The 23,850-nt window shown below is 48.1% G+C and overlaps 1 protein-coding gene across 1 annotated transcript; it reads right to left on the reverse strand.

Moving 5' to 3' along the window:
- Positions 1–378: 378 nt before the first annotated feature.
- LCMT1 (leucine carboxyl methyltransferase 1) lies at positions 379–22,936 on the reverse strand. Its single transcript, XM_054995057.1, has 11 exons — positions 22,729–22,936; positions 18,555–18,646; positions 18,267–18,388; positions 17,558–17,634; positions 9,513–9,574; positions 6,950–7,052; positions 5,583–5,703; positions 3,666–3,767; positions 3,232–3,323; positions 2,700–2,797; positions 379–606 (listed from the first exon to the last, which is right to left on the reverse strand). The coding sequence occupies exons 1-11, from the start codon at positions 22,827–22,829 to the stop codon at positions 584–586; spliced, it is 993 nt and encodes a 330-aa protein (XP_054851032.1). The 5' UTR covers positions 22,830–22,936; the 3' UTR covers positions 379–583.
- Between the last annotated feature and the right edge of the window lie 914 nt (positions 22,937–23,850).

Below are 23,850 nucleotides of genomic sequence, written 5' to 3' on the forward strand. Positions count from 1 at the left end.
CTGGGGAGCTGGGCTGAGCGGAGCGACTTCCCCAAGGCCTCCTGCTGAGCTCAGGGCAGGAGTGGGAGCTGAACCAGCAGAGTGCTGGATACACAGCCCACTCCCTTAACCACTATCACTATGCTACAGCAGCTCTCACACCGCAGGTCCAAAAACCTTGGCACAGGGCAGAGAAATACCAGATGCAGCATTCTACAACATGGACACACAAAAAGAGCACCCAGGCACACCCAGGGAGGCGCCTTCCTCCCCACGCTGCCCCAGCATCACCCAGCCAGTGAGAGAGAGTGGGCGCCAAGACAGGCAGTCCGGTGCAAACAGGCACAAGAAGCAAACAGTGAATGTTCGTAACCATGCCAGGAACGAGACTCTGGTTAGTTCGGCTGTTCACAAAAGAAGACCGTTTATTCACAAGGTTGCAAGACGGTGGGGAGGGGGGAGAACCACCCCCTGCTCATGCTCTGCTGCTCTTTTGCCCACATGGTAGTGAGGACGAACAGGTTGGAGCGGATGCATGCAGAGCCCCACCAGGAGCGATCAGCAGGTTTACGTGGAGCTCCACAGATCTGCTGGAGCGGATGCACTACAGATCTATGTCCACAAGACCTGTCAGAAGAAAAGAAAAAGTTGGGCTTCAGACGGATGACTGGGACTTGCCACCACCAGTCAGGCAGCTGAGACACAATGCACCCACACACCAGGGAGAACACAGACATCTGCACCCCAAACAGCAAATGCCTGCAGATGACTCCAGCACCCCACCAGGAAAAGCAGACGGTAGACCCAGCCTGCCCGCCTCTTCCTCAGCAGCCCTCCCATAAAAGAACATGAAACGGTCATGGGATTGTGACCGCTAGACCCTTAGACTCTTAACATGAAGGGGGACTGGCTAACTTTTACAAAGGGAAATCAGAAAAGCACACAGAGTGCCACCTTCCCCTCCCAGGAGTGCAAGCCAGATCTACAGAAAAATTTCACTGATGGAGAGTGGAGAGAAATGGCCAAGAAGCAGAAGCCCCAGAAAAACACACAGACACACAAATGGGGCAGGGACCCTCCCCCGGCAAATGAAAGCACATGGGCCTCCCCCATCTTGGATCCTCAAGGGCGGTCTTTGTCCACTGCCACAGGTCCGCGTGCTTTCAATGAGTTCACTGTGGCTTTGCTGTCTGCACAGGTGGTTCTGGAGTCCCAGCTCAGAGTGTAAATGTGACCCAGTGTGATTTCCGTGTGCCTGGCAGTTCCCTGACACCTTTGAGCGCATCTTGTCCAGGAGCGGGGGGGGGGGGGGGGCAGAGTGGCATGACAGAAAAAGAACACATCTGCAGGAAGCAATCAGGCGGTCCGAATCGAACCTGAAACCATCCAAGACTCGGCATGAACTCCAGGTGTCAGACTATTTTTCCACATCTGGAACTGAACTGCAATCCCTGCACAAGACGTTAATGAGGCAATGTGGGAAGCAGCCCTGCTGAATTGGCTCTGCTCTGCTGCTGCACAGGGATCGGAAGCAGACCAGTCTCACTCACGGCAGAGCAGCTCACCCAAGAATGTGGAAAACTGAACTCCCAAGGCCACCGCGGCAGAGGTTCACGGGACCTCTTTGAGAAAAGTGGCCTCTGTGGCGGCCTTCTCTGATCTCAGAAGCCACCCATTCCTGTGTTCGTGTGACAGTTCCGGCTGAAAGCCGAGGTCCAGACTCTGAGCACAGGGCCAGCCCCAAGGGTCTCCTAACCGAAGCACTGCTCAGCAAAGACCAGAAAAGCGTCTGTAAAAACTCGGCCTTTGTGTTTGGCTTCAGTTCCAGCCCCGACACAAGCAAAGCGAGGACAGACAGTCGCTTGGTATGTCTCACTCATGTGGCGGCAGCTCTGTTTGCTGTAAGAAAACAACCCAGGGAGGTGGTACCCATATAGCAATTCACAGCAGAGCTCGCTATGGGATGTGAGGGGAGAGGAAAGCAGCTGCAAAGGGGATGTGTGCATCCACCCTGGGCCCACCCTTTAGCTTTTCTGATGCAGTTTAGTATCAAAAAGACAGCGAGGGCCATCAGGAAGACCCCGGCTCAGTGCAGAAAGCATTCAAGTTAAGTGGGTTCAGCCATAAAGGAGCAGCACAACCTTCTCCCAAGTTCACTCCCCCTGCTGGATGGGCCAGCTTGAGAAAGAGCGCGGATGCGGAGGACCCAGCCGTACGGCATCTGGGCATGGCCACTGCAGTGCATGGTCCAGTGCCACTGCAGTGCAAGAGGAGGAGGGGGGCAGGGAGGACTTTCCCACGGCAGAGTTCTGAAAGGAAGCCCTTTGCTGCTGGGACACAGAGATGGAGGGGGGAGAGTCTCTCGCAGGTCTTCCTGGCACTTATTTGACCCAGTCTTTGGGCTTGGCCGCTCTGCCGGTGCCCCACCCGAGAGACTGAAGAACTGCCAGCCTGATCCCTCCCACGAGCCACCTGAAGCAAACGGAGATCCGTTCAGCCTTTTGCCCCACAGGCTCACGTGGGACTCGGTTCAAATGAGTGGGTCAGGGGCGAATGTGACTGACTTAACATTCCCTCCCGCTGAACAGGAACTCAAGTTCAGTGTGGCTGCATAAAGGAGCACAAGCATTGCCCGCCCGGCCCCCTCCACCGGGGAGCCAGGACTGCCCTTCCCGAGACCCTGCCCCGTCCCTTCTGAGCACACATGGGGGAGGGCTTACCCAGGCGACAGGAGTCCTTGGTAGCCCAGCACAGGCAGTAGTGCTGCATCAGCTGCTCCAGCAGCTCCTTCTCATCAAGGAACTCCAGGGCCTCTATCCTGGGAAGAAGGATGGAGGAGAGATCACACCTCTCACACTCACTCAGCCCGACTGGGAGCGGAGCGGTGCAGGCTCAACGCCCCTGGCTCAATGGGGAAATTCGCCCAGTGGCCATAAGTCAGTCATTCTTGCTCAGCCTGCCCTGCGCATGAGACGGCTACCAGGATAAGACTGGAACTTCATGACTGTATCTGAAGGATGGGCAGGATATCAGTGCAGCGGAAGGAGAGGAGAGGCTACAGTTTCGAGTCCCTGCACAGTCCAGGATGGTCCTAGCCACTGGGGGAGCTGCAAAGGAGGGCCAGTGCTCCCTCTCTGGCAAAGACTCGCACGCAACAACCATCTCTGTAGAACGACATTCACTTGCCAGATGTTCAAAATGAGGGGGTGACCAGACAGCCCCCAGGTCGCCACCATAAGCACCCCGCTTTACCTTTTGACATCACCCGGCGGCAAACAGCTGTAGACTTCCATCATGTCTATGGCTTTAGCCGTCTCCCAGCCACTGACTAAGAACCGTTCTCTCTGTGAATCAAAGACAAGAAATAAAGTCAAAACAGAAGGCAGGGCCTCCACCAGACTTGAGAGGAGGAGAGAACAGGGGGCTCCAGCTACCCGAGGCTGAGATGGGCCGTAGCTTCCAACAGAATTTTGTAAAAGCAACCCCTTTTTGTCAACACGGGGGGTAGAGGGAGATAATCACATTCAAGAGTCCCATCTCTTGTGTAGCGTGCTTGGAAGGAGCACAGGCCAAGGGCCTGAAGGGACACAGCCAGGGGCAGAAGAGAGTCCTCAGAAGTAATCCCGCTGCTCCACTGGGACACTGGCCAATGCAAGTCCCTCCCACCAGAGTGTGGGGAATCCTACCTGTGTCTCCAGAGATCTGCAGTCCTCTACACCAACCAAGTTACACTGCCGGCTCTGTAAGTTCTCAATCATGATCTGCCCAAAGCGATCAGCCATGTTCACCTAGAGAAGACGAGAGAGTCACCAGAAGGAAGTGACACTCCAGCCACCTTCAAGCAGAAGCCAGCGCCTTTCATTAACTTCTTACCCAGGTTTTGCAAGTGCACACATGGGCAGCCCGTACTCTCAGTGGCATATCTTTCTTCTTCAGTTCCCCCACACAACGTTTTTCCTACCAGCAGGATCCTTGTAACTCCTTCATAAGGGCTACAAATACCCTGTGCCTTTGTGATTCCTCAGCAGAATTTTACCATTTTTGACATTCTCTCCTTCCATGTCAACTTTTTATAAAGCCACCATGATTTGGGCTCTTGTGACTACAGAACCACGTGGGCGATTCTGAGCAACGCTTCGCCTACTTCCTCAGCTTACCGACCCATCCAGCCACCATCTTCGCCAAGTCTGCTGCCCGAGACCTAACTGGAAATACCCTCAACTTGGTTAGTGACTTTCTGCATGCAACAAAGGTACTTCAGGTGTTATGTGCAGGTGCATGCATGCACACACCAAAAAGCAGTAGGATTTCCAGCGGCCAGGAGGAAAATGGTCTTCGGTTCTTTTTAATGCAGCAGAGACGAGAATCAGCAGCTGTATGGATACTTTCTTCCCCTCTACTAACGTATTCAGACAACTGAATTTGGACTGTCTGGGCGCACAGACCGGGGGGTGGTGGGGTTTCTTCCTCTACCCCAAGCATGAGAGAAGTGGGGCCAAACCATCATTTCTGCCCAGTGGATCATACACCTTAGGAACATGCAGACCGCTATTGCTGAAAGGCATTGAATGCGGCACAGCCTTTGAGAAGCCTGAAGATGCTCCCAGCTGGTACAAACTGGGGCAGGCAGGCCACTAAAAGGGACCATCCGAAGTGCTGATACTGACCACTAAAGTCCTAAACATTCTTAAGATCCTGATGCCCACATGAGCCCACCTGGCCCGAAGGACCCCAACTCCCTGCCCCACAACCGGCAAGATAGGTGACAACTAAAGCTGACCTGTTCTCTGCTGCTGGGGCTTCTTGCTGCTGGACTCTGCATGTACGGAACCACCCACCTGGCACCAAGCTTAGTGATCTTTTGGTGTGGACTAAAATGTTTATTACTCAGACCTCTGCCTCCCCCCGCCCCCACAAAGTCCCTTGACTCTCACATTGCATGGCTACTCCTCTTTTATAAGTGCTGCTACCATCTCTTTAATCCAGTGTCTTGCTGCTGCTTGCAATCTGACTTGCTTTACTGCATTTATTGAGCGGGTTTTATTGACAATTCATTGTTTTAACAGTTTCACACCGTTCACCACCCCAGGAACTCAGCGGAGAGAATAGCACAGAAGCGTATGAAATAATAAGGCAAACAAAGGCCGGGCCTCCTGCCCCTCATCCTGCCCTGCCCTGAGCCCAGCCCTCTCCCCACCTGGCACACTGATTGCCTTTCCACTCTGGCTGTTTTTGATCCATGAGTGTTTCCAAGGCTGCCGAAGTGCCAGCTGATTAACATTTCATGAAGTTACATAAGACCACACACAATGCCGTTTCCTTGTATTTGGCCACCTTGGACGCGGCAGCTATTCTTCTCAAGGAAAATTAAACTGCAGCTCTCCATTGTTGCATTGTGGAAAGGGGGAAAAAGCACCCCTGCCCTCCAACTGCTCCTGCGAAGCAGCAAGCCTCACTTGGTAACCAAGCCATGAAAAGCCCAGGCCCCAAGCAGCTGTCCATCAAAACGCTCATGGCTGTGGCTGGGAGAGCCCACCCCAGAGCCTCACCCCCCCCTTCACCGGCCCAACTCACACGTGGAGCCCAACCCGGCCTCTTCTTACCTGCTCATAATTTATAAACATGGCAGCCAGGAAGGTGCTGGACGCCCACCTGAGGAGGCACGCAGAATGCTCTGGGGTCATGTAGATCAGGACACATTCTGCTATCAGGAGGGTTGGCAAACTGTATAAAAGGGGGCAGGGGGAAAGAAGAAGGGTGGAAGGGAAGAAACCAAGGTCAGGCGTGCTTCTCCCTCAGGCACCCAGAAGAGAAGGAGGACTTCACAGGCAACAGAGGAGGGAGGCCCTTGGGGGAGCAGGAGCCACTCTTTCTGGCCTCCTACCCAGTGAGGAGTGTCTGCACCCCAGGCTGGAGCCAAAGGAGAGGTGAGCACCTGCATTTCTCCCCCCCCCTTCCCTTTCTGAACTGCTCCATTTAGGGGCTGGAGCCCCCAGTGGCTGAAGAACCAAAGACTGGAATCCTGTTATTCGGTTTCAGCTGCATGAGGGTGAGTGAGCCACGAACTGAACCTAGAGCCCCTTTAACACTCAGTCCACAGCACTACCATTGAGCTACAAGCCACACACACAGCAATTCTGTTCAGAAAGGGGGGAAAGGCAATTCAATGCAAGGGGCTCCATCTCTCACACAGCAAAAGCCAAGAGAACAGGGCCAGGTTAGCCAGAGCCGCTTCTCTCCTTGAATCTGGCAATTCAGAATTCCCCTCCTCTTCCCACAGGCATGACGTAATGATCAAGTCATTTGGACAGCAGGGCTGCTTTTAGAAACCAACTGTCAAAGGGAAGAGAACAGCTGGGAGTAAGAGGAATCCCACATGGGAAACCTGGGCGGACACGTGTGGGAAGAACCAGTCAGATGAAATGCTTTGCCAGTCAGCGGGCAGACCCACCTCCAGACTGGGATGGGGGACGGGGCTCTTCACACCTGCACTCTACTGTAGATGGATCTGCTGGGTCTCACAACAACATGCAGATCCAGCTTCATCAAAAAAGGGAAATAAAGTACTAGAGTTTACCGGCAAATCTGCCACCCCTTTGCTGCCTAAAAGTGGGAGGGGTGTGTGTGTGTTTAAGAGTTACTCCTGCATAAAAAATACAGCCAGGACAAGCTGACCTCCCCCGTACCCATAAACACATATACGATTAGTGCCCAGACAACTATCTGCATCGTGACAGCTGACCTCCTAAGCCCCAAACCAAGATCCTGAAACCAAGGAAAGATGCTGTCCAGCGCTGCAGCAAAATTCAGCGCAGCTTCAGAAGCATAACTACTTCTATGTGCACCTGAAGCATTTTTTTTAAACACACACACACACACACACACACACACACACACACACACACACACAGTAGTTCCCAGTTGCTGCCACGACAGGACAGTTCCCAACAACCTTTGGACCGTGTCTTACTGTGGATCCATGCCGCATTTCTTCAGGTGTTCCTCTAGCTTTGGCAATTCTCGAAGGTCTGCAGCGATTATGGCGTAGCGGCTGGAGTCAAGACTATGAGCATCTGCAGAGGGATCCGCAATTAAATCAGGCTCGGAAAAATCACGGCTGGCCTTGGCAAGGCAGGATCACATCAAGGCAACCCAGACAGGGAAACGTTGCCAGTGGCTGCTTTTTTAGGGTGCACATTTGTGGGCAAGCCAGTTAGCACAACTTTTTGTGGACTCGTTACCTGGTAAACAGCTGAGCTAAAAAAAAATGCCCTCACTTCTGAAAGGGAAATGCCCAAGCCAGAATTACTGCACTTTAACGGGCAGGATAGGGTTTTCCTGGCCTACTGGCAGCTCAGACATCTTCCAAGACCACCTTTGAAGCCTGAGATTTTCCTACCTTAAACTAAACAGGTCGTTTCATCGTGTATTAACACAGGACTGGCCTTTACTCCACCCCAAAGAGGAAGATTAGTAACAAAAGCAAGATTCCAGTCCAGGAGCACCTTAAAAGACCAAGCAGATGTCCAGGGTATGAGCTTCTGAGAATCCAAGCTCCCTTCATCAGATACGAGGAACGAGAAAAGGAAGGAGTCTTTGGAATCCAGGCAGAGGGTGGGAGGGGTACTGCAAATTAGAGCTTCCTGACACTCTGACGAAGGGAGCTTTAACTCTCGAAAGCTCATACCCGGGAAACCTAGTTGGTCTTTAAGGTGCTACTGGACCAGGATCTTGCTTTTATGCTACAAATCAACACAGCTGCCTGAAACTAGCCTAAAACCATGGCGCATGTGTGAACACACAGCAACACACTGCCTGTTTCCCACCCTCCACCCAGGTAACAAAAACCATCCAGCATCTCACATAAACAAGCAGTTTTTCTACACGGCCAGAAGATGCTCAGGTTTGGGGCAGTTCTTCAAGGAAAGAGTTCTGGAACTGTGGGCCATCCAAAGGAGTCTCTGGCAAAGCAAGCTGAAAATTCAAGTCTCCTTTTAATCATGAGCAAGCACGGAGATTTCACAAGGCTGCAGAAGAAACTGCTCACCAAAAAAAACCTACCAGTGAACCACCAAAGAACACACACACACACACTTCAAAAAGGAAGATAATTTCTGGACTGTCTGGCCTCCAGTTGCCTGCAGTTGAAAGGCAACAGGCTCATCCAGGCAAAGCACCTCGACCTCTGGCTGTGTTAACAACACTTGAGCAGAGATGCACCATTAGAGAGACTTGTGGGCAGATGGCCGGCCAAGGAATCCAAGGGCCAGTGTGGAACAGGTCCACGTACAGAAAAACCACAAGCAGCACAGCCAAGAGCAGCTGCCACCTCCAGAAGGGAGGGAAGGGGTTGGGGGAGGGAGAGGAGCACCTGGCAGGACAAACACAGGAAGTGAGCGGTTCCCTGGAATCTTAACAAGGAGCTGCAGGGAGCTTTTGCTAAGCTCTGAGCTGGGAATAGGGCCCGGGGCCTGGTCCCAAACTGGCAAAGACGTCAGAGCAGTTGAAGAAGGTGAAGCAATGGAAGGGGAGAGAAGGGAGAGAACTTTCAGAAAACGGCGAGTTCCCCCTGGCCACCATCAGGTTCAATGGGAGAGTTCATGACCGGCAAGGGCAGTTCATCACAGCCCTGCAGCTGTTCACGGGTTAGACCTCAGAACGTGAAGTAAAACCTCAAGACGAAACTCCGTTAGCGCTCTCCTGCAAGATCAGCCCTTCCAACGTCCCCTATCATGGAAAGAGAGATGGGGAGGAAAAGGGACTCTCTCGGGAAGGGCACTCCTGACTCCAAATTCAAAATCATAACCATGCCCTTCAGAACAGGCTTAACTCCACCCCAAGATCAGCAAGAACCTTTGTTCCCACAGGCATTCAAGAGGGTGTACCCCAGTTCTGAATCATTCAAAACACCTCCTCTGACCCACAGCCTGAAATGAATCAGGGGGTCCTGTTTTGCCCACGGATAGCCTCAAACTCACCGTCAGGGAGCGAGAGAGGGAGGGCGAGACGGCTGCTGGAGAGCACGTGGAGAGCCACTCGGGGCCAGCCAGGTGAGACTGCACGGGAAGCAGCCCTACCAACCGGCAAGCCGAACCAAGGGCACTGCCAGCCTATTGTGCAAACTCCAACGGAGCATGCAGGCAAAGGCAGGTGCCACTGGCTGGGCACAGGGGAAGGCAACGGCTGCCAGTCCCGCATATTGATTTGCGCATAGTGTTTGCCCTTTCTAACCACCAGCAGCACAAAAAGCAGCCAACAAACTTTTATAACTGTAAGACAAACACCAAAGGGAGACGACCACTCCGAAAGAATGCCGGCAGTTCCTATCAGAAGAGCACCACCATCTTGTGGAGAAAAAAGGAGGGAAACAACACGAGGTGATGAAAAGCAAAGAAAAAGTTTAAGATCCCTTCTTCCCTCTCCAGTACATTACTTGAAAGTTTATCACAATGTGTCTGCAATACAAAAAGGAGCAGGGAGGTGGCTCTGGAGCTGCTGCCTTGCTGCACTGATGGGCTTTTAAAGTGACTCACCTATTAGGAGAGATTCCCCGGAATGGCTTTCCATAATGGGTTTTGACAGGGGAGGTTTAGATCTGCAAGAGAGAACAAAAGAGAGTCAGTGAGCCATCTTCTAGAACCTCCCTCCGCCCTGGTCATGAAACAAACAAAGATCAGGAAGCTGCACCTGCCCACTGCTGCCTGACCCGTGTTGCACCGATATAGGTAAAAGCACATGACAATAATCAATACTGAGCAATACTAGGCCAAGCACTTGCATTCTAGATGGACGTTCAGACTTTGCATGAACCGTCTGTGTGTTTTTTCTATGTGTTATGTAATTCTAACAGGTGTGCTTTAATCTTTTGACAGTTAATTAAAATAGTGGACTCTATCCAGATGAATGTTCCTCTATCAGAGATTCAACCAATAGTGATCTCTCAACTTAACTTTTTCTGACACTTCTCAGAAATTTCGCAAGTTTGAGTATAATGTGATTTTTACTAATTGGAAGGTTATACAATAGAAACTATGAATATTCAGTGAAGCATCAGACCAATTATTGTTTGTTTATGCTATCATGTGAACAGACCTTAAATATTTGCATATGATGACTTATAAAATTGCAAATTCAGATAGAATGTCAGACCTCTGATGGAAGAAATCTCTTGAAAGAATTTAGGTGATAACTTATTTTTACCTATGCATTTCACAGAAGCTTTGATTATGTTAAACTTGGAATTTATTAAGAAATGTTAGCAAACTTATTCCTTATTGCCTTTCTGTGTTCTGTTTTTATAGGATTTATATTAATAACCATTTATATTTTGATTACTTGCTTCATTAAAAAACTAGGGTGTATTTTCAATAAAGTGAAATAAACTCTAGACAGGTGTCTGTGTGTCTGATAAGGAGTTGCAAAGCAATATTGAACCCTATATAAATAAATGTACTGATAAACAGGTGGTTCAAAGAACTTATCTGTTTGACAGGTCTGAGAACTAATTGCTGAAAGCTTTCCAAGAGAAAGATACATCTTTCTTTTGGCTAGAAGAAGCTTAGTTTCAGACACGGACAAAAGCTCGTTACACCAGGACAAGTCCTGAACAAACTAAGAAGGGAGCAAGTGCTGCTAAGCAAAGCAGATGCCTGAAAGACAAGGGTTTCCCCTATGGGCTCTCTGGGGCAGAGCAGGGAGGAGAGACAGGGTCGCATAGGCAGCGGCTGTAGAGATCCACCTCAAACTCTCCTACTTGTAAATTTATGTTATTTAGAGTCCAACTTTCTCACTGAGACTCAAGGCGGATTACACAGTGTAAGTGAATACAGTCAATAACAAAGACACTTCAGGAAAACATGTAATGGGTATAAACATGTGAATTCCCAAAGATTTAAAAAACCTGTAGAAATCCAACACAGAGCTGAAGAAACGAGGAACCGAAGCGTTAGCAATTAGATGACTGACATATTAAACAACATAGGAACTGCCCAGTTGGATCAGGTTTATAGCAACAGTAGTGGAGTCTATGGTCCATCAATATTTACAGCAAGAGTAGTAAAGACTGTGGTCCCTCTCTATTACTTTACTGATGGACCACTGTGAGACCACTTCCTTACACTACAGCTGTCATACTGAGTAAAAAAAGCCCTCTTGAATAACGCAGTTTTGCGTTGTTTGCGGAAAGCCAGGAGAGTGGGAGCTTCCCTAACCTCCTCAGGCAGGCTATTCCATAAAGTGGGGGCCACCGGAGAGAATCCACGTGTACAGGCGGCGGCTGATTTTGCCCACGTGCAATGTGGCACCTGCAGAAGGCCCTGTTCAGATGAGCAAAAACGCCATGGCGGAACACAGGGAGAGAGGCAGTCCTACAGATACGATGGAGCAAGAGCTATGTAGGTGATAGTCAATACCTTGAATTGGGCTCGGTAACTGAAAGGTAGCCAATGGAGTGACTGTAGAATGAGAGTAATAGTCATGGTCCTCCTAGCTCCCGATAACAGCCAAGCTGCAGCATTCTGCACTAACTGGAGTTTCTGAGTTAACTTAGAGGGGGACACCCATGTACAGCAGTCAAGTCTTGATGTTACCATAGCGTGGATCCAGGTAGCCAGATTGGCTGTGTCCAGGAAGAGGGCCATCTTCCAGGCTAGACTGAGTTTGTGGAAAACATTTTTTGCAGCTGCCTTAACTTGCTTTTCTACAAGGAGCGCTGGATCCAATATAACCTCTAGTCTCTTAAGTGCGTCTACAAGGGTCAGATGGAAGTCCTTCGAAAGTGGGGAGTATGATGTCTTCCAAGACCTCTGCCTTCCCAACCAGCATCACTTCTGTCTTGTCTGGGTTCAGTTTCAATTTGTTTGCTTTCAGTCATTTGACCACAGTTGTCAGACAGCAACCAAAGATCTCTGCCGCATCTTGTGGTGATTTGGATAGTGAGATTTAGAGCTGGGTATCATCTGCATATTGACGGCATCCAATTCCATAGCAACAAATGAGTTCTCCTCTTTACACAGAGGTTGAATAACATCAAAGATAAGACTGTGCCGTGTGGAATCCTACAAGATAATTCTCATTCTGTAGATAGTGCCGCAGGGCTCGGTTTTAGGCCCACTACTTTTCAATATTTTTATCAATGATCTGGATGAAGGGGTAAATGGGCTACTCATTAAATTTGCTGATGATGCCAAATTGGAAGGAGTGGCAAACACCCAAGAAGATACGAGTTCAAGTTCAACAAGACCTGAATACGCTGGAGAAGTGCGTGGTTGTGAACAGGATGCAATTCAACATAGATAAGTGCACAGTATTACATCTGGGCCACAAAAATGTGAAGCACAAATATTGCATGGGGGATACATTTCTGGGTAGTAGTGTATGCGAGAGAGATCTTGGGGTAAGAGTGGACTGTAAACTAAATATGAGCAGTCAGTGTGATGCAGTGGCAAAAAAGGCAAACTCAGTCTTGGATTGTATCAAAAGGGCCATTGCATTGAAATTGCAGGTCATAGTCCCTCTCTTGGGGTCAGGCCACACCTGGAGTACTGTGTGCAGTTCTGGAGGCCTCACTTCAAAAAGGATGTGGACAAAATTGAGAGGGTGCAGCAGAGAGCGATGAGAATCATCAGGGGTCTGGAGACTGAGCCCTACGAGGAAAGGCTGAAGGCCTTGGGAATGTTTAGTTTGGAGAAAAGGAGATTTGAGGGGGGACATAAGTATTTGTATTTGAAAGGCTGTCATTTGGAGGAGGGCAAGGAGCTGTTCCAGTTGGCAGCAGAGGATAGGACCCGAAGCAACGGGCTTCAATTATATGCAGAAAGGTACCGGCTGGATATTAGAAAAAACTTTTTCACGGTCAGAGTAGTTCAAAAGTGGAATCAGGAGGTGGTACCCACTTCTGTCCCCAGGCACCTCAACAGGATGGCATGATCTACTTCATCAAAGGCTGCAGATAGATCCTGGAAGAGCAACAAAATGGCATGGCCTTTGTCTACATTCAGGCAGAGATCATCGGCTAAGACCACCAGAGCTGTCTCCATCTCATAGCCCAGCCTGCATCCTGACTGAAAAGCGTCCAAAGCACCAGAGCTATCCAACAAGACCTGGAGTTGGTCAGCTACTGCTCTCTATCATTTTTCCCAGAAAGGGTAGATTAGAGATTGGGTGGTAATTGACCACATCATCTTTGCCTAGGGACAGTTTTTAAGTAGTGGATCTGTTTGAGTGGTCAAGGGAAGGTGCCCTGAGTTAGTGACTGATTTACAATAGATAACTCCCCAAACGCAAGAAACCTGCTAAGCAAGCAGGAATCTCTAGTGCCTGAAACTTAACAAGCAGCAGCTTCCAGAAGCCACTCCTACAAATTAGCTTCTGGGAATGTAAATTTTGCTTCATAAAGCAATAGTTTAAACTAGCCCAAATACTGTTCTTTAAACATTAACAAACTTGCTCTCTATCTAGCCTACATGCATATTATCAACTCCACTACCTAGTTTTGTCAAGAAAAACTAATGTGTTAATGCCTGCAGTGTCAGTCTTACGAGCAGATTAATGTTAAGGATAGCCTTGGAGAAAACACCTTCTGCAGACACGGAGGATCTTGGGAGCGCACAAGTCATCCTCTGCCAGTTTTCAGAGCCTTGGAAAACATCTCAACCTGTACAAACTTACAACAGCAAAGAAATCCTTATCACTTAACCCTTTAAATGTTTATTTACATCCCTATTAGCATCAGGAAAAGGCCCTCAAAACTAACACAATTGCCGATATATATCAGACACTTTGGAGCACAGCCAAAGTTCAACAAGGTTATCAGCAACACTACAGGGGGCATTTGATAAGCAGCAGCACTACATTGTGTACCTACTAAGAGTTCAAGAGAGGCTGAAGTTTCTTAAAGGCGAAATATTGAAGGCACAATCACCAACGGTTCCTAAGAGAAGGAGAAACAGGAGGAGCCTAAAGAAGCCACGGTGGCTCCATAAACAGCTTTCTAATGAATTGAGAAATAAAAAAAGACTCATTTAGGAAATGGACGAAGGGGCCTTATAACCAAGGATGAATATAGACAAATAACCAGTGCCTGTAGGGAGAGTGTTAGAAAAGCTAATGCTCAGTATGAGCTTAGGCTAGCAAGAGATGCTAAAAACAACAACAAGGGGTTCTCTGCTTATGTTCAAAGTACGAAAAAGAGCAAGGACATGGCAGGCTCATTGCAGGGACAGGGAAGTGAAATTGTAACAGGCGATGAAGAGACGGCAGAACTGCTCAATTCCTGCTTTTCCTCAGTCTTCTCCTGCGAGGGAGATGGTGCTCAACATGGCAATAACAGAACACATGATGGGGGTAGGGAGTTACAGCCAAGGATCAGCATAGAGGTAGTACGTAAACACCTAGTTTCTTTAAATGGAACTAAGTCCTCAGGGCCAGATGAATTGCATCCAAGGGTACTAAAGATCTTGTGGATGTAATTTCTGAGCCTCTGTCCATTATTTTTGAGAATTCTTGGAGAACAGGTGAGGTGCTAGAAGAATGGAGGTGAGCAAATGTTGTCCCCATCTTCAAGAAGGGGAAAAAGGAGGATCCAGGTAACCACCAACCTGTCAGCCTGACATCTGTACCTGGAAATGTCTTAGAACAAATCATCAGTCAGTCAGTCCTTGAGCATTTAGAAAGGAAGGCTGTGATTACTAAGAGCCAGCAAGGGTTTCTCAAGAACAAGTCATGCCACACTAACCTTATCTCTTTTTTTGAGAAAGTTACTACCTTGCTGGATCAGGGGAATGCTGTAGACATCGTTTATCTCGATTTCAGCAAGACTTTTGATAAGGTTCCACATAATATCCCTCTTGACAAGTTGGTAAAATGTGGTTTGGATCTTATTACTGTTAGATGGGGGTCAGGAATTGGTTAACAGACCACATTCAAAGAGTGCTTGTTAATGGTTCCTCATCCTCCTGGAGAAGAGTGACAAGTGGAGTGCCTCAGGGATCGGTCCTGGGACCTGTTCTGCTCAACATTTTTATAAATGATTTGGATGAAGGAATAGAGGGAATGCTTATTTAAATATGCAGATGATACTAAGTTGGGAGGGGTGGCAAATACAGTAGAAGACAGAGTCAGGATACAGGATGATCCTGACAGGCTGGAAAACTGGGCTAAAACAAATAACATGAATTTCAACAGAGATAAATACAAAGTTCTGCATTTAGGTAAGAAAAATTATAGGATGAGGGAGAATACTCTTGGCAGAAGTATGTGCAAAAAGGGTCTAGGGGTCTTAGCAGACCACACACTGAACATGAGTCAGCAGTGTGATGTGGTAGCTAAAAAGGCAAATGCAGTTTGGGGCTGTATCAACAGAAGCATAGTGTCCAGATCACAGGAAGTGATGGTATTGCTCTACTCTGCTTAGGCTTCACCTAGAGTATTGTGTTCAGTTTTGGGCACCACAATTTAAGAAAGATATAGACAAGCTGGAACGTGCCCAGAGGAGGGCAATGAAGGGGTCTGGAGACCAAGTCCTATGAGGAAAGGTTGAAGGCGCTCGATATGTTTAGCCTGAAGAGGACTGAGAAGTGATACGATAACCATCTTCAAGTACTTGATGGGGTGTTATATAGAGGACGGTGTTATACCAATATAGACTAAAGCACATGACAATAATCAATACTGAGCAATACCAGGCCAAACTCTTGTATTCTCTAGATGAACTTTTAAACTTTGCATGAACTGTCTGTGTGTTTTTTCTATGTGTTAGGTAATCCAACAGGTGTGCTTTCATCCTTTGACAGTTAATTAAAATAGTGGACTCTATCGAGATTAATGTTCCTCTATCAGAGATTCAACCAATGGTGATCGCTCAACTTAACTTTTCCTGACACTTCTCAGAGATTTGTAGTTTTGTTGTGCAGATCTGAGTATGACGTAATTTTTTACTAACTGGAAGGTTGTACTATAGAAATTATGAATATTCAGTGAAGCGTCAAACCAATCATTGTTTGTGCTATCATGTGAATAGACCTTAAATATTTGCATATGATGAGGTATAAAATTGCAAACACAGATAGAATGGTAGGGCTCTGATGGAAGAAATCTCGAGAGAATTTAGGTGATAACTTATTTTTACCTATGTATTTCATAGAAACTTTGTTAAACTTGGAATTTATTAAGAAATGTTAGCAAACTTATTTCTCATTGCCTTTCTGTGTTCTGTTTTTATAGGATTTATATTAATAGCCATTTATATTTTGATTACTTGCTTCATTAAAAAAACTAGGGTGTATTTTCAATAAAGTGAAATAAACTCTAGACAGGTGTCTGTGTGTTTGATAAAGAGTTGCAAAGCAATATTGAACCCTATATAAATAAATGTACTGATAAACAGCTGGTTCAAAGAACTTATCTGTTTGACAGGTCTGAAAACTAATTGCTATAAGTTTTCCAGGAGAGAGAGACATCTTTCTCTTGGCTAGTCGAAGCTTAGTTTCAGACACGGGCAAAAGCTTGTTACAATGGTGTGTTTCCCACTGCCCCAGAAAGTCGGACCAGAACCAATGGGGGAAATTAAATCAGAAGTTTTTGGCTAAATATTAGGAAGAACTTCCTGACAGAGCAGTCCCTCAGTGGAACAGGCTTCCTTGGGAGATGGTGGGCTCTCCTCCTTTGGAGGTTTTTAAACAAAGGCTAAATGGCCATCTGACAGCAATGCTGATTCTGTGAGTCTGGGCAGGTCATGAGGGGGAGGGCAGAATGGGCTACATCAGTGCTTAGTTCTCACGGCCCCTTCTTCCATGCCCAGGGTAATGCCAATCACCACCTTGGGGTCAGGTAGCAATTTTCCCCAGGCCAGTTTGGCTAGGTATCATGATGGTGTTTTGCCATCTTCTGGGCATGGAGTGTGGTCATTGGGGTGTGTGGGGACAGGAGATAGTTGTGGATTTCCTGCATTGTACAGGGGATTGGACTAGATGACCCTAGAGGTCCCTTCCAACCTTATGATTATATAGTTCAGTATGTACAAAGCTAAACACTACTATTCTACAAAGAATATCCCAATTACTAGCCCATTCTGGCCTCTCAAAGCTGCTCACAAAAATTCAGGTAAGACATATACATACCATGGAGGCCTGCAATTAGGTTTTTGGGGGTTGGTGGTGAAACTACAAGACACAAAGACTCTGTATTTCAACCATGCCAGCTTTAGCAGGTATACCATAAGCAGCCCATACGTTATCAAGTGGCCAAATCAACCAGCAAGCAGGAAAACAGTCTGGGACCTCAGGAAAGCCACTGAGAATCCTGCAGAGCACTGCTACAGGGCAAAACAGCACATACCTCCAACGTGGAAGCTGAACGCGTAACAGGGCAAATGACAGCAAAGGTTCTAATGGACAAGACTCCTACAAGGTTTACATCTCATGAGACTGTTGCACAGATCCGCAGGTGCCAGAGAATTCCAAGCTAACCCCTCCTTACATGCCATCTGAAGAGGCCATGGCCCTTTAACACCTGCATTCTCCTCTTCTATGTGTGAAACTCAGCCGCGGTGAAGTTCAAGCATATCCTGGCACTTACTTACTTGATGTTGTGGATTTTCCTTGTTGCTATAGAAGGGAAGTCAACTTCAAAATATTTCTTAGGAAGCATATTCTCATCCTGAGAATAAAAAAAATTCCAGACTTTCAGCCTATGAATACCCTTGGGAGGGAGCGGGGAGCCTCAGCCTCTCTTCCCTGTGCTTTGATTTCTGTCACAGGTTTTCAAGCACTTTACTTCCTGGAAACCCTTCCAACACTGACATCTGCTGGGGAACCCATACACAAAGGTAGAGACGTCTGCAATATGTTGTAGACAGCACAATCCTTTCACACAGGGTGTAGATCACGTTTGTTAAGGCCTTACAATCACCCCACGTGATCATAGCATACATTCAGTCTCCTTCACACAATGAGAGTAGGCACGTAGCTGTTTTTCAGGGAACTTCCCCCCCCCCCTTCCTGAACTTCTCATTGGTAAGTATCAGGGGAATCCCAGAATCCTCCACAAGATAGCCCCGAGTGCCCTCCCTGGCCACTCTGGAAGAAGGAATGTGCCATCAAGTCACAACCAGCTCATGGCAAGCCCAGCCATGGGGGTGTTCACAGCAAGAGAGAAGCAGAAGTGGTTGATCGTTGTCCTCCTCTAAGACCTCCACAAAAGCAAAGGAACAAAGATGTTCCCAGCAACCATTAGAGGGCACCCCAGCCACATGCTCAAGCCCAAGGGGTCATCAGCATGACCCACCTCACCTTCAGCTTCCAGAACAAGGTGTCCATGCCAGCACCAAGGTTTATAATTTGGCAATTGCATTCCGTCTTCTTCAAGAAAGCCATCAGCAACTGACTGACCCCCTGGACACGGGCATAATATCCTAAAAGAGAAAAACAATCAGATAATACGAACAATGCAGAGAGACACGTGATTCAGTTCTTTCTAGATCTTCAAGTTTTTCTTTGTGACATTATTTTTCTTCCAGACACACCTGGGCTTATGAAACAGCACAGAGTCCCTCCGTTCATGCTTGTTCATCAACTTACCTCGGCTGATTTCAGGTGCCTTCCTCTCTTTTGGCTGTCTCACAAAATACTCAATGTATGGGTCTTTCCAATAGCCAATGCTTACAGCATACCTGATGAAGGGAGAGACGCCATTAGCACAAACAGGTTCCTGCTCTCTGGCAGGGTGGCCTTTTCTAGTACTCTTCAACAGATAACATTTAGCTTATGGTATACAACAATTGTTCTTCAGGTGTTTGTGGGACAGAAACCCAGAATCCTTAGGGAAACCCTGCCCATTAGGGTGCAAGGTACAGCCACACTTTTTGGTTTGGGAGAGAGTCACATCAGTCTCAAAAGAACACAAAAAATTGCCTTATCCCCAGAGACCACCAGCCTTGCAAGGTTAGTCTTACCTACTCTGATTGACAGAGGCTCAGGCAGAAGGTCTTTCACATCACCGATGCCATGAATTCTTTAACTGGAGATACCAGGAACTGAACCCAGGCCCCGTGGCGTAACAAACGGGTGCTCCACCATTAAGCCACAGCCAAACATGCCCCCATATTGGCTGTCATGCCTTTGCAAAGTTTTTTGCCAATAAAATAGAACAAATACATTCTAATCTAGATTTTCACAGTCATATAGGTGAGGGGGAGGATATGCTTCATACATCCTTGGGCTCACATATGGACCACTTTGACCCAATTACAATGATGGATGTAGACAGGATCCTGGTATCCGTGAAGGCCACTACTTGTGTGTCCTTTCCCATCCTGGTTGTTAAAATCATGTAAAATGTAAAGGTAGTCCCCTGTGCAAGCACTGAGTCATTACTGATCCATGGGGGGATGTTGCATCACGAGACATTTTCTTGGCAGACTTTTTGTTACGGGGTGGTTTGCCATTGCCTTCCCCAGTCATCTACACTTTACCCCCAGGAAACTGGGTACTCATTTTACCAACCTCGGAAGGATGGAAGGCTGAGTCAACCTTGAGCCGGCTATCTGAACCCGGATCGAACTCAGGTCGTGAGCAGAGGTTGGGCTGCAGTACTGCAGCTTACCACTCTGCGCCACAGGGCTCTTTAAAATCATGCAAGGACCACATAAATAAACCACTGAGGTGTTTCATAAATCAGTCACTAACTCAGGGCTCCTCCCTTTGACCACTCAAACCATTATCTGCCCGCTGATTTTAAAAAATCCCCAGACAAAAACGACATAGCGAATTTTCTCATGGTGTCCAATCTGCCCTTTCTGGACTAAGCGATTGAGAGAGCAGTAGCTGCCCAACTCCAGGCCTCCTTGGATAAATCTGGTGCTTTGGACCCATTTGAGCCTGGATTCAAGCCAGCTCCAGCAGCCTTAATTGATGACCTCTGCCTGAAAGCAGGCCAAGGCCTTTGTTGCTTCTTCTGGAGCCTTCAATACAACAGACCGTGCAGCCTTGCTGAGGCCTGTGGAAGCGGATACCAAGAGATGTGCCCTGGACTGGTTTCAATCATTTCTCACATAACAGCCTCAAAGGATTGCTGTTGGAGAAAAGCTATCTGCGGAATGAGAATTATCTTGCAGGATTCCACAGGGTGCAATCCTATCCCCCATCTTAGTTAACCTCTATGTAAAGCCTTTAGGAGAACTCATTTGTCGCTATGGAATTGGATCCCATCAATATGTGGATGACACCCAGCTCTGTATCTCACTGCCCAAATCATTGTGGGGTGTAGTAGAGATCTCAGGTTGCTGTCTGACAGCTGTAGTCAAATGGTTGAAAGCGAACAAACTGAAACTGAACTCAGGCAAGACGGAAGTGATGCTGGTTGGGAGATCTTGAAGAATATCGTACTTCCCAGTTTCGATGGAATTCTTTTGACCCGCGCAGACTCAGTTAAGTGCCGAGGGTTTATAATGGATCCAGTGTTCCTGCTAGAAAAGCAAGGCAGCTGCAAAAAATGCTTTCCACAACTTCAGTCTAGCTTGGAAGAGGGCCACCCACCTTGACATGGCCAATCTGGCCACCTGGATCCATGCTATGGTAATACTGAGACTTAACTACTGTAATGAACTGTACATAGGTCTCCCCTCTAAGTTAATTCAGAAACTCCAGTTGGTGTGGAACACTGTAGCTTGGCTATAATCAGGAGCTAGGAGGACCATGAATATTACTCCCATTCTAGTCACTCCATTAGCTTCCTTTCAGTTACTGAGCCCAATTCAAGATATTGGCTATCACCTACATAGCTCTTGGTCCATCTTACCTACGAGACCACCTTTCTCCCAATATTCCACCATGGCGATTTTGCTTATCTGAACAGGGCCTTCTGCAGGTGCCACATCGCACATGGGCAAAATCAACAGCCGCCTGTACACGTGGATACTCTACGGTGGTCCCCACTTTATGGAATAGCCTACTTGAAGAGGCTAGGAAAGCTCCCAAATGGAATTATTAAAAAGCTGCAAAACTGAAATATTCAAGAGGGCTTTTTACTCAGATAGGAGGTCTGTACTGCAGGGAGGAAATCCTAAAGAGATGCATAAGTAAAGGGATAGGGACTATAGACTTTACTTCTATGTACTGTCTGTTACTATAAGTATGATCCTACTGGAGAGTTTATATGTTGTTTAATATGTAAGTCTGAGAACTACTTATGCTCTGTTTAGCATTTCTTCAATTCTGGATTAGACACCTGCTAGTTTTGAAGCTGTGCGAATTTGCATTTATATACCCTAATATTTTTTCTTGAAATAACAACAACAGCTGTGCTTATATCCCGCTCTTCTAAACAGACTAGTGCCTCACCCAGAGTGGTGAACAAATTAGTGTTATTATTACTCCCACAATACAGCTGGGGTGCTGGGGGTGAGAGGAGTGGCTTACCCAAGGCCACCTACTGAGCTCATGGCAGTAGTGGGATTCAAACCAGTAGTGAGATTCGAAACACTCCACTGTGCTACAACAGTATCCTTGAAATTGACTTACACTATGTGATCCCCCTTGAGTCTCAGTGAGAAAGGCGGACTATTTATGTAAATAAAATAAAGATACTCACACTTCCCCAATCTTCATAGACTGAAAGTGATCAGCCCCTTTGCATCACATCCCCACAAAAATCTCTGATGCTTTGACAGACAAGCTTTTTGGGGGGGGGAACTGGCAGCCCCCTTCAATTTTTAATTACCTTTTGGAACATCCACTCCCCCATTAGCCCCTTGCACAGGACTGGTATAATTTACCTTTTTATCAGGCATTAAACTTGCTTCCATTGGACCCCTGCTGCGCACACACTGACTTCTAAAACCCATAATACATCCCTAGGTGACCATTACATATTTTATCCTCCTCTGAAAAAACCTCACCTATACAACTTACACACACCCACTTGCCACACACCTGGTTGATAACACCTTCAAAACAGATACTTTCCTCAATATTTTACACCTAGAAACTTTGGACCCTCCACTAACAAATTACTCTCCTTCCCTAACTAAATACATGAAGCAACACTGACTCCAAAGGGTTCAGAGAAACTTCACCTCTGGACAATACCTTCATAGGGAACTAGCAAAGAAGGGACAAGCAAAAAAATAATTTGGTTTACTTTAAACAACATCAGTATTGCCCTCTGGCCAGGTGCTCCAGGAAGCTTACAGGCAATTTAAAAACATGTTTATCTGCCTCTGAATCTGCAGGTTCCATTCTGACCAATAATCTCTAATAACCCTCTTCTGCAGCAGCTATTATGGTTTTCGCTCTCTCACCTTTTCCTCCGATACAGTCTGGTGCAGTGGCTGTTGTGGAAAATAGTTATTAACCATTATGAGGCAGAACAGGCCCTCCAGGAGCAGTCTGCTTCTACAAGTGCCAGGTTTTATTTTTACTTATTTTACTTACACTGCTTATTACCCCCTCCCTTCTCAATGAGACTCAAGGCGCAGCATAAATCAATGCACTAAAATGAGACATCAAATAAGCATTCCAGTAAGTCGTGATGGGGCCAGAGGGGGGGGGAGGGGAGTGTTTCCTCCGTGCTCAGGAAAGCGGTCTGGCGATTTCAAGGGCGGGCCTCGCCTTCGGCACCCTCCTCTGCGAGCTCCACCAGAGGCTAACGGCGAAGCGGCGCTTCCAGGTTCAGAGGCTAAAGAGGCGGGCGGCGAGCGGCGGGCGGCTCTGGCTACTGGCCCCGCCCCCCCCGCGGGAAGGCCCCGCCCCTCACCGCTTGCAGAGGGAGGCGTCGTCGCAGGTCCCCCTCACGGCCTCGTCGTAGATGTCGGCGTCCCGCGGCTCCCGGGAGGTGGTGGCCGTGGCCATGGCCATGGCCTGGCGGGCGGGTCAGCGGGTCGGCGCGGGAGCAGAGCGCCGCTCGCCCATCACACAGCCGCCGCCTCCGCCGCGCTCCCCTGAAGCGAACGACTGCCCCACCCGCCAACAACACCCACACCCATTGGGCAGTGCAGATCCTGCTCTTATTGGGCGGCAAGATCAGTGGTTCGGCCTACGCTTGTGACGACAGTTCTTCCTATTGGTCATTAGCCCTATCAGCCACGAACTGCGACCAATCAGGAACCTGAGGCCCGGAAGGACAGCCAGGGGCTTGGAAGGCGGGCGGGCCTCGCGTTTATTTTGCCGGCTGCGCGGCTCACGTGCTGCGATGAGAGGCGCTCGGAGAGCTGGGCGTTGCAGCCGCCGAGCCCCGCGGCGCCCTCCGGCGGGGCCGTTGTGGCCAGAGAAGCAAGAGAACGAGCGTCTCCCTTTCCTCCCCGTCCGAGGAAGCCAGCGGCGGCTCAGGGCGGCCCATGCTGAAATAAACGTTGCTCCCCTTTAACGTGACTCCGTACTTGAGTTTTGCTCCAATAGACTAACGTGGCCGACCCACTGAGATTATCCGAGGAGGAAACGGGATTGATGGGGAGGCAACGCAGGGGCGGGGGCTCTACCTAGGAACTTTCCCCTGCCCTTCCTCTAAAGAGCGCACAGCAGCGCGGGCAGTAGGTGGGGATCCGAACCCGTGCCCTCACTGCCCTGTGCCTCCTGCGCTGGCCAGCAAATTAAGGGCGAGTGAAAGAACTGAACCGCCAGTTTGCTTTGACTCAAAAAAGGAAACCTCTGAAGACTGAGGCACCTACGTTTTAAAAAAAGGCTGGCCTTAAACCGTGCCTTGCCATTTTATTTCATTCATTCATTTACAGTCTGCTGTTATCGCTAAGGCTCAAGGCAGCTTACAGAGTTTGAATCGGTACAGTCAACATCAAAGATATTTCAGTCAACAGTGTCAAAGCCTATAAAAACGCCAATTTGCCAAGATTTAAACCCGGCAGGAATCCAGTACATAGAGTGG

The sequence above is a fragment of the Eublepharis macularius genome, chromosome 12, assembly GCF_028583425.1.
Source record: "Eublepharis macularius isolate TG4126 chromosome 12, MPM_Emac_v1.0, whole genome shotgun sequence".
Classification (NCBI taxonomy): domain Eukaryota; kingdom Metazoa; phylum Chordata; class Lepidosauria; order Squamata; family Eublepharidae; genus Eublepharis; species Eublepharis macularius.

Coding starts and splice junctions, on each gene's coding strand:
- LCMT1 (XM_054995057.1), bottom strand. CDS start 22,829: ATGGCCATGGCCACGGCCACCACCTCCCGGGAGCCGCGGGACGCCGAC. Junction 9,575..17,557: donor AGGAAAATCCACAACATCAA/GTAAGTAAGTGC, acceptor TCTCTCTTGCAG/ATCTAAACCTCCCCTGTCAA. Junction 2,798..3,231: donor CCGCCGGGTGATGTCAAAAG/GTAAAGCGGGGT, acceptor CCTTCTTCCCAG/GATAGAGGCCCTGGAGTTCC.